Source organism: Pelmatolapia mariae, linkage group LG17 (genome assembly GCF_036321145.2).
Source record: "Pelmatolapia mariae isolate MD_Pm_ZW linkage group LG17, Pm_UMD_F_2, whole genome shotgun sequence".
In the NCBI taxonomy this organism is placed as follows: domain Eukaryota; kingdom Metazoa; phylum Chordata; class Actinopteri; order Cichliformes; family Cichlidae; genus Pelmatolapia; species Pelmatolapia mariae.
Window position 1 is genome coordinate 19930228 of NC_086242.1, and position 11347 is coordinate 19941574.

The window sequence follows — 11347 nt, forward strand, 5'->3', positions numbered from 1 at the left end:
TACTACTACTACTACTACTACTACTAATAATAATAATAATAATAATAATAATAATAATTTGTAGCTGGGAATGGGAATAGTATTGCCTGATGGTCCCTGAGTATGAGATTAAATTTGTAAAATGAACAAATAGGTGGTATATTCCTTGATTCCTTGATTTTAATCTTTAAATGTTCAATTCATTTCAGTCTGAGAGGCTGTGTGTGAGGATGAAGATAAACAGTGAAGTGAACATGTGAACAGTAATAAACAGTGCAGAAGAATTAAAAGCCACCAGGGGGCAAACAAGCCCCATTTTTCCAAGTTTAAAGACACGCTATGTTTTGTTGTGCGTGCGGAGACGCGAAGAATGCTTCCTCGGGTCTCTGGAGCTGTTCGCTATTAGATCCTGTTTCTTCGAGACTGCACATGTTCGCCCTCTTCTCAAACATACTGGTCCAGCTTTGTGGAAAATAACTGGTGGCACAAAGTCTGGCTTTTACCACAAAAACTCTTTCTGACCAATAAAGGACGTTTGTTTTAAAATGCTTCATAGCTTCTATCCAACTAACCAGTACCATCAGAGACTTGAAGGTGATATCAATTTAAATTGTTCTTTTTGTGGAACCGATAGGAAACAGTGGTTCATAAATTCAAGTTCTCCGTTTACTTTTGTATATAAAGCAAAATATTTACTCAATAATGGACAATAAGAATTAAAAAGCCTCACCTTTTTAAACATTTTAATATACTTGTATAATTGAGTGTGTTAGAACGATTTTAAAGCTCTGGCATTTTGTGTTTGAGTTGATTTTTTTCCGTTTATTTTCTTAGTGCTCCTTTCTGTGTTGTTGTCAGCCAGTCTATATAAAGTTGGGGGAAAAAACATCAGGGTACTCGAAACCCGAGTAATCTGCAAGTTACAGTTACTCAGTGAGCAGCACAGCGAGTCCCGTCAGTGACGTCATATTACGTTTTATGACTGTGGAGCTAAATTTAAGTATTTTACACACAATTTGGATTCTTTAGTGTAAAACGGCGACACATTCTCCGGAGGTCAGTTAATATGTCACTCTGTAACTGTGTAATATGGAGATATGATATAGATATATAAAGATGCAGATTCAGGGAGCTGGCTGATCTATATTTGATGTAAACTGTTTCTATTGTTCTTCTATTGTGGATTTTTTTTATGCAGTCCCAAAAGAATGACAGGAATGTGATGCGTTCAGTTACATGTCAAAACAAAACTAAACAAAACAAAACAAAACAAAACAAAACAAAGCTCACATGTCCTACTGCTTTTGAACCCATCCCTATGATACTCTGAGGTGTAGGTGTGTGTGTGTGTGTGTGTGTGTGTGTGTGTGTGTGTGTGTGTGTGTGTGTGTGTAATATATTTCCACTGTGTCACACACCTGAATAAACCACACACACACCCTTCTGGGGGTGGAGTTTCCCCCGTGTTTTTAAGTAATGCGTAACGAGCCGAATGGTGTCATTACGCACACGGAGCTCGGACTATCGTTTCCAGCCAGATTAGAGGCTGATGTTGCTGCCTTCTCTGTGAAGGAGGAAAGTCATCTGTCCAGTTTCTGGTTTGAACTTCAGGATGATTAGTGCGAGGATTTTATGGGTAAGTTTCACTTTCCTGCATTTCACCGCATTTTCTTTTGTTTTGGGGTTTTTGTTTTTTGTCCAGGTGTAAAATGAAAAAGAAAGTTTTCTACGGCAAATTTCTTTTTCAGTGATGGTCTGATAGATGTTTAAGGTTAAAATGCAGTACACTGAAAACACTTCAGAATATATGGACAGACTTTCCTATAAGAATGAGAGACACATGTAAAGCCTGATTTATCAGTTTGTGACGATCTCGTGAAAACTGAAAGGATTCACTGTTAATAATCATTTCCATGAGCAGGGATGTGTGCATAAAAGTATGTATTATTCGTTATCCTTTAAAGGAGAAGTTAAGTTCATGAGTAATTAAAAATGTGCTGTATTTTAAATGTTGAAAGCAAAGATCATTTACAGCATGTCAGTGTAAAAAAAGCATTAAAAATAGAGTCGTTTACATCAATTTATCAATAATCATGGAGAAATGTAAATAAACCAAAGAAAATCTAAAGATGCTTAATAAATAATGGACTCAGGAGAAATATTAATATTGATAACAGAGGAATGAGTGCGCGTAACTGCCTGGGCTTGGTTTCATTCATAACTGTGCAGTAACACTCCTCTGTGTTTCATCATTGACTCAACATTTAACACCTACAGGTCCTGAGCCAGAGCAACCCAGCTGCTCCCTAATTGTGACCGTGAAATTATTCTAGATTAGAAGGAATTAGAAGGATACATATTTTATCTAATCAAAAAAAAAAAGAAAAGAAAAAAGTAGAAGTCTTTATAAAATAACAATAATAGCTTAACAGTGGTGGAAAGAGAACAGTCTGGGTTCAAGTAGTCAAGACTTAAACAGAAGTACCATTGTAGTGTTCAGTTTTTAATTTTTTATCTAAGGTTTTTGGCAGTTAACCCAACAATGATATTCAGAATGAGCCTGTGCCTCAAGATTGAACACTTTCAATCTGAGTTATGTTGATTTGGGGGTTTTCTTTACACAACTTGGAGATAAATTGGTTCATAATTGATCTCCACACCTGCAGATCCGGTTTAGCTGTGTGACAGGTAACAAAGTGTTGTGCTTGTTGTACTAAACCTAATGCCCTGCTGAGCTGTGACTGAGGACCCACGTGAACCCGGGCTTTGTTTCACACCCAGACTCATTCACTGTGACCGCCTCGTCTATACTTAGATTTTTCTTGGCCCTCCGGCCACTTCCTCATTTCTGTCTTTTCAAACTCATCAAGCAGCATTTCTCTTTGTTCTTGTCATGAGCGCGACATCAAGCAGGAATGTGTCGGCCGAGAAGCTCGTTGGTTTCGGCTCCGCGATCCTGTTCTGCAGCTTCCTGCTCTCGGTTAACTGGTCCATCAGGTGCTGTGGACTAAATTTCCCTTGTGCTCCGTTACGTTCCTGAGGGAAACACTGTACATTTATCCGACAGGTTTCTAACGCTGTTGAAGATTAATCCAGCTCTTTATGACCTTACAACAACAAAACTGCTGCTTTCTGCAACTGCTGCCAACTATTTAAAAAATCTGTAACCTGTAAACTGAAGGCTTTACAACTAAATTTACAAACGCAAGCATAATTTATTCACCTTAATATAGTTTTTTTCTCGCAGTCTTTAAATCTTACCTTTTATTGCTTTTTTTATTGGGCAAAATGTAAATCTACTACAAACTTGATGTAGAAATCTTGCATAATAAAGCATGTAATAACAAAACCAGGTGGCTGAAAGATATTTTTATTGATTATACATCAGCAATAGCACCTAAGAAGTTGCTAGTAATTTTAAAACCTCCTTTCTTGGTTTGAGGCCAAAATATGTAAACATGTCCAATATTTCACAAAAAATCCAAACATTTATCCCCCCCCCCCCCAAAAAAAAAAAACAACCCTTGAGATGTATCTATGTCAAGCCAACTGCACTATCAATACTCTTTCATTCTAGAGCAGCTGTTTTAGCTCCTCCCCTTTAAGCCAACTTCATTCTGATTGGCTGCAGCTCATACTCCTGATATCACATGGAGCCAGGAGCAGAAAAAACAGCTTGACACTGAGCCTTCAGTGCAGTCTAAAGCCTGAGCTGACATGCTCTCCTCTGTGTCTGCAGACTCTCGTTCAGATGCAGATTAGATGATTCTACAGAGCAGAACCAGACATGGACTTCCGTCTGCAGGAAAAATCTCACCTCTACTACAAGGTCAATGGGAGCAGCTCCAGACCAGGCGTGAGTACTCAAAAACCACTCTGGTTTACTCACAGTTGAGTTTTTTGTTGCTTCTCTGTAATTTAGCACACATTCTTATGAGCAAACCCACACAGGAAACAGGCTGAAACTAAACTGATTTTTTTTTTAATTAAAGCAATTGCAATAACTTTGTTACCACAAGAGAAGTCAGGGAGGGGGGAAAAGTCCCTTTAGAGTTTTTAATCTGTCAAATCCACTAAAACCTGGTGACATGAAACAGCAGTTTTTCTATCTTAAAGAAGAGTCGGTCCACTGAGTAGTTCAGTTATGTCCATGGGGCAATAGTCCCCTGTGCCAGCCTTCAACATAACCTGCTCGACCAGAAGAGGTCTTACTGTCGTTTTTTTTAGTATTTTGCCCCTGAACAACTAACAGAGGAACAAAAGGAGCTGAATCAATTACTTAGTTCAGTGTTGGCATGGCTTTGCAGCCGAGTTGAATTGAAATAAAATTGGAGGTCACTCTGATCTCGGCTGTTATCTCTGCACATGGACAGATGTAGATGTCTGACGTTCTCTTAGGGAATCAGCAATATCAGTCTTTCTGTTGGTAAAACAGTCATTTTGGAGCTATTTTTCAACTACAAAAGACCACCAGCCTTGAGAAAAAGCTGCTAATTGGCTCCTGCACGAGTATTCCCCTGATGGAAATGGGTGCTGTGTGGTCAATAGCGGATCACATCATGGCAGAGAAAAGAGCAGTCCTGTTCTTTTTGTCCTATTAACCACAGCAAACAGACTCTGCGTATCAGGTGAACACCCGATTGTTCAAGCTGCATTTTCACGCCGGATAAGGCCTCAACGCCGTGTTTACACAACGCAGCCAGTCATCTCAGAAGCTAGGAAACTACACCTGCCTAACAACTTAATCCCTTCACATGCCTCAGGGATGAGATTCATTATCAGCACACGACACAGCCGAACCGGTTAAGCTGCAGTTTTTTAGGTCCTGAGCTGCTTCGCTACAATGGACGACTTTCACGGCAGCTGAAACCGGCAGATCTGCGTGCTTATCTCTGATTAGTTTCAGGAGGGTGTTACTACAGGTGTCTTTGTCTTTGCAGGTGTCTCGGTAATCTGGTCGTGGCACTTTTCGTTTCAGCAGCAACCCCATATTGACATTTCAACAGCAGCCTGAAGGTCATTACCTTCACAGAGAACAAATAAGGTGTAAAAGTCCTGCTGTCCACTTTTCAGAGCAGTGGTACTCACGTGTAAGTGCTGGGTCATCAATCCCAGTTCAGTAATTAAGATGTCTCAATTCAGATTTTTTTGTGTTTGAGTTTTCTTTGCGAAGTCAAGTTTGTAGAAACACTGAACATTTGAACCAGTGAAAGTCACAGGTGACACATGCAAAAATCAGTTTTATTGAAGAACTTTGAAAGAAAATAGAGTTTAGACCCTTTCATAGAGTTTGCCCCGGCCAGCTGTAATTTAAAATGATAACGAACCACTTTGTTCACATAACGAGGCTTTTTTCTTCTTTGTGGCCAACTCTATTTATTTTTAAGTCCATTACACATTGTGTCAGGGGATCCCCTAAAGCCATGTGGTTTGGTTTAAATAGGTGGCCTTGATCCTATCAGGACCACAGAAAGACCTCAGCAAAATCAGCGGCCACTGAGTGCTGTCACTGGATACCCTGCTGTGGTGGTTCTGAGTATGTGGAGGTGAAGAGGAAGAGGTGAGGGAGCCGTCCAGCAGGAGAGAGGGAGGGAGAAGGAGAGAGAGAGAGGGAGGGCCAGCTGAGCCAGAAACAGGGTGGGAAAAGAAGTCTGGAGGAACAAACAAGTCTGTGTTCCCTCTACACATGCCTACTGTGTGAGAGTCATAGGTGGACCGTTCGCACCCATATATGTGGAGCTCAGTGATGAGGAGACATAAGCAGCACCACAGCAGGCCTTTTTGTCTTGTTTTGCATTAAGAACAACAATCAGTCTTTTTTTCAGTATGTTTCAGTCATAAACAGGAAAATGGGCAGATGTAGCGACTGTGAGGTCACAGGCAGGTTTGAGAAATTCTGCGAAAGCCTCAAGTCAAGCCTTTTTGCCATTGTTGCACACCTGGGAGCATATTTGGATAATCCACCTTTCTGACTCTTCTGATTCTTGGAAACTAGAGCGGAGCACATATAAAAGTCAGCCTGCTGGCTGTAGGAAAGAACTCAGCTTTAAGGCTCTTTTTAAAAAAAAAAAAAAAATTTTAGAGACACATTCAACTTTGATATCTTCAAAACTGAACACATGCCAAGATTTGAACTTACCGTAAATGGAAAAAGAGCTGCTGTGCTAGCGCCAAGCTATCAAAAACACAAAACGCTTTAACACTAAACAAAGTGGAGGTATTTTCTGCAGAGAAGAGGAATAAAAGCAATACTGAATGTGTGTGTGTGTGTGTATGTGTGTGTGTGTGTGTGTGTGTGTGTGTATGTGTGTGTGCATGAGCGGCAGGCAGAAAGAACAAGGTGGATAAATTTAAATACCCGAGGGTCAACCATCCGTAGCAACGGACAGTGCACAGGAGAGGTGAAGAAGAGAGCGCAGGCTGAGTGGAGTGGTGAAGACAAGTGTGACAGAATTATTAGCGAGAGTGAACAGGAAGGTTTAACACATGGTAGTGAGACCTGTAATGTTTGGTTTGGAGACAGTGCACTAACAAAATGACAGGTGGTGTCTGGCAATCCCGCCTCCTCAATTTCTGCCATGAAGCCAAGATGGCTGCTGAAAAAAAATCAGCCAATGTATTCTTTTCATTGGGCGACTTCTCTGGCAGTACAAATGTTCCAGTGTTATAGCAGTCAGTGGGTAAATGACTCTCAGCTCTCTTTCCCTTTGACCTCAGTAAAATGATATCCTGATAGCTTTACTAGCTCAGTCACTAGTTTGAAGTAATATTAAATAAATCCTGAAATCCAGTTAGTAAATTATCGTCATTATTAGAGTAACACTTCATAAATAGATCTGCAGTGAATCTATGTAAAGGCTACAGCGTAGCTCATGCACGTGGCCAACACCATTACCTGAATGTGTAGGCACCTATGTGTAGTTGCTTGCAAGCACATGAGGTGCAGATACATTTTTACAGAAGCACAGGTCAGGTGACGGTGAACAAATAACATTTATCACTGAATCATGAAGAATAAAAAAGGATGATTCAGCATTTACTCGCTCATTCTATTTCAAAATGTTTAAAAATGTCAAAATCTTTGTTCATACTTTGTATGTACTTTCACATACATGAAGTACACAAATATTTTTGCACACTAAAACAAACAAGAACAAGAAAAATGGTTTCAGGTGTTCAAATCAGAAACCCAGAGGTCCTCCCTCTTAAGCGGCAACCTTCGAATCTTCCCCTCCCTTTGTAAATAATGGAGAAACTTCTCTCTGTGTGTGCTACAATGATTCACAGTAACCTGACTCTTTAACCTTTGAGGCAAAAATGTTAAGGAACAAAGAAGACAGCAAAAATGTTTTATATCTCTTCACAGGATGATCAAGACCTGAGTCAGGAGGAGCAGGACTGCATCCAGTTCTTTGAGAAAACCATCGATTCACTGGAGGCGAGTTTAGAGGAGGACGACTGGAGGCTTGTGCGAGCGAGGCCCTTTGAAAGCGCCACTCAAGAGGTCGCTAGACCTGTGGCTATGAGCGCCAACCCCTACACTACCAACCCCAAAGATCACGATATTATTGACTTGGTCCACCAGGAAGCAGACTCTAAACAGCCGATCTTCAGTCCCAACCATCGAGGTAGCGTACAGCAGTTGGCGTTTGTGTTCGGGGTAGTCAGTTACAATATTTAAAATTGTTTATGTAGATGAAGCAGATTATTAAATTACATCTCTAAACTACTAAAGTCATGATGACTGAAACTTCTTCAATTTGTTTCTACCAGGCTTTCAGACTATGGTGCCACCCCCTGAAAGCCACTTTGAGATAAAGCCAAGGCACAATCCGATGGACAGCTTGCCTTCAGAGTACAACCCTCCCCTCCCGAGTGGCATGTCCGGGCAGACGGACACCTCCTACCACCCGGCAGGCAGTGTCCCCACCCCCGTGCTGATTGCCAAGAAGATAGCTGAGAACCAGTCCGGAGGAACAGCTAACTTCCTTCCTTCACTCCACCGCCTCAGCGTGGATGAAAAGCCAAGCACAGATCATCCAGTGAAGCAGGGTCCTCCTACATCTGCCAAGCCTACCCACTACCCTGACAACATCAACATGATCGTTGGCAGCAAGGACCGCCAAAACCAGCCACCACCTAATGTGAGCATCCAGGAGAGACAGGCGCATATGCTGGCAAACCTAGGTATGAATCAACCTCTGCTGCAGGACGATTCTCTACACAATGTAGGGGAGAAGCCTCGAAATGTTCCTACTTGCAGCATTTCCTTCAGTGACCCCACACCAGACAAATCTAGAATGGAGGCCCTGTCTAAGCTAGGCCTGACCAGAAATCGAGCTATGTCTGGGGGTATGTCACTCCAAATCACCCCTAACATTACCCCGCTGGTTCCTCTTACAGGTGCAGGCAGCAGTCCCACAACACTGGAAGCTCATCATCCAACAACAACTGAGACTGGGCCCAAATCGCCCGAAGCCCATGTCACTACCCCACCTCAGAGCCTGATTCACGCTGACAGGAAACCCGAGGTTCGGAGGACATCGTCCTCTAGGAGCAATGAAGACAGAAACCCCCAACCAAGCCTGTCGCCTCCAGCTGTCGCACAGAGCAGCTCCTATCCACCTCCTGTGGAAAACAAAGTGTCCATCCCCCAGCAGCCATCTGAGGTGACCTCGTTGGCACTTAACAGCTACGGAGGAAAATCCATCGTGGTCCACCCTTCTGTTGGCTCCAAGAGTGAACCTGCACCCTCAACAACAAGCCATGAACCCAGAACCCACGCTTCTGCACTCTCAAACCCCAGTGATCCCAACGCCTACGGGGGAAAGAGCAAAGTCATGACCCCCGGTTCCCTATCTGGCTCCAGGACCGAGCTTCCCGACATCCTTAGCTCACACATGGACAGGAGTCAAACCTTGCCCTACAAATCGGAGCTGCTGCAGCCCGAGCACAACAGCTACGGAGGAAAGAGCCGAAGCTTCAACCCGGTCACCGGCTTATATCGCACTTCAGAAAACCCAGCAAGGGGTTCCAAACCTCCAGCCCCAACACCGGCCCCGAGACCTCCTCGGCACTCCTACCATGGCATCGTTGTTCCCCAGAAACCTGCGACGCCCTTGTCCACAGACAACAGGCGAAGATCCAACTCGATGTTCCGTCCCCAAGGCATCACGGTGCAGTTTTCTGGTCGAGGGGAGATGAACGAATCACGCAGAGAGGCACTGAGGAAACTAGGGTTGCTGAAAAAGTCTTGATGAACTCTTGTTTGTTTGTTTTCTGGATTTATCCTCAGTTTTTACCTGCTGGTGGAGGTCATTTTGTTATAGCTCCCTCTAATGAGTGGAGGGATAAAGACAGACTTTTACAGATTTACAGATAGACAGTGCAGCTGAGCTAAACTGCTTTAATTCTCTCCAAAAAGTTTGGAAAAAAAACATTTATTTAACTTCCTGTCTCAGCTTTGTTTGTGACACGAGTCCGATTGTGAACGTCCAGAGTTTTTTAGCCTTTTTACCAAAAGCATTAGTTTAATCTGGAGGCTCTCAAGCCTCTTTGGATTTAAGGTTGGATAGAATTTCACTGGGATTTTTTTTCTGTTTAAATCTTGGATTCTCAGACTGTGAAGTCTTTATCACCTCTGTTACACGGGAGCCTTTTTTCTTGTTTTCACTGGTTTTCTTTACTGACTTTGGACATTTTTTCTAGTCAGTGGTACGTTAGTGTGTATTTGTTTTTCCAGTTAAAAGCACTTTTTATTTTTTAAAAACCTTCTAATATAATCAACACTAAAGAGCAAAAAGGGATCTTATGTATGGGACTAACAAAGAAAAGACGCTGTTTCCTTGAAGATGTGGAGCCGAGCCGAGCAGGGGGATATTTTTACTCCAACGAACAAACCTCCCACACCAAACCACAGACTGGTGGTCTAGGTTTGAGGGCAGGACTTTTACTTTTTTACTACACAGAGGGAATACTTTAAAAACTGCTCTTTAGGGATGGGTGTGCACATAGCATTGTACAAAACACGAGCACTAAAACCACACAGTCTAGAAATACATCCTCGGTTACTTATATGTTGTTTCTGACATTTGAAAATGTGTTATTTAACTCTGTGTGTGTGCGTGTGTGTGTGTGTGTGTGTGCATGTGTGTGTGCGTGCGTGTGCGTGCGTGTGTGTTTATCAAGACTCCGGCCTCTGTAGTTTACCTACAGTAACTTTTGAAGTATATTTTATAAACTTATGTTTACAGACTCCGGTTCTCTGTAGTTCAGCTACAGTCATGTTGAAGTATCTAATGGTGCATACCTGCAGTATGGAGCTACTTTATGAGGAAATGTTCCTGTGAAGTAGTCACGTCTGCACAGATTAGGGATAAAAAGTGCCTCTTGTGTGGTTAAAGGGAAGCTGAGCAGCCGTGTGAAAGTTGCTGCTATAACTGAACAGCCCGGTGTTCTTTCTGATTGTTGAAATATCCACATTATAAACTGTACATAGTCCATCTGCTCGAATATTTGCACCCATTAAACTGAACAATCTTACATCTGTCTGCATGTTTTGTCTGTTTTGTTCTGATTAACTGGGGAATGTGAAAAAGAAGCAGCTGTTTAATGACTGGGTAAAGTGTCAGCTGAGAGGAGATTTGAGGGTTGTACTTTTTTTTTTTTTTTTTTTTAGGATTTTACCCATAAAAGCTGCACAGCCTCTTGGAAACCATAGAACAAGACTCAAAGGTGCCTCATTTGCACTTGTAGCCAACATGGAAGCCATATTGGTACAGCATGTCTACTAGAGCAGGAAATCTTGACAATTTTCCAGCTTTTAAGTTGTTAACATGAGCTTAACTCCTCGTTTTGTTTCCTTAGATGTTAATTTGCAGGACTGTGCAGCGTCCATGATTCAGAGCCTTCTTTAGCAGCAATAACTTGAAGTAAATGTGTGACTGTATGTATGACTTTATCAGCCTCTCACATGGCTGTGGAGGAATATTTGCCCTTTCTTCTTTATAGCATTGCTTCAGGTCATTGAGGTTTGCAACATTTGTTTATGCACATCTCTGCACAGCATTTAATCAGGTTCAGCTCTGGACTGACCATTGTAGCACTGTGAATCTTTTTTTTTTTCTCTCTTCTGTAGATTTCCTGCTGTGTTTTGGAGGTTTTTATGATGTCACAGAGATGGATATCCCTAATATGGTCATCTCAGACACACAGGCCCCACCTATCTGTAGTTTTGAAACTTTCTATTGTGAGGGGCAGCCAATCAGAGAGCTGGTGATGTATTACATCTAAAAACTTTGGATTGCTCCTTTTTATAGTGCAGTGCAGCACCTCGAGCCCCTCCCTGTTCATGTTTTATTGTGGAAGG

At 42.1% G+C, this 11347-nt stretch overlaps 1 protein-coding gene across 1 annotated transcript; it reads left to right on the forward strand.

Annotated features, from left to right (window-relative positions):
• The first annotated feature begins 3766 nt into the window (after positions 1-3766).
• On the forward strand, positions 3767-9288 carry LOC134616014 (proline and serine-rich protein 2). The gene is made up of 4 exons (XM_063460782.1): positions 3767-3835; positions 7346-7607; positions 7753-8166; positions 8383-9288. The coding sequence occupies exons 1-4, from the start codon at positions 3767-3769 to the stop codon at positions 9234-9236; spliced, it is 1599 nt and encodes a 532-aa protein (XP_063316852.1). The 3' UTR covers positions 9237-9288.
• Positions 9289-11347: the final 2059 nt, after the last annotated feature.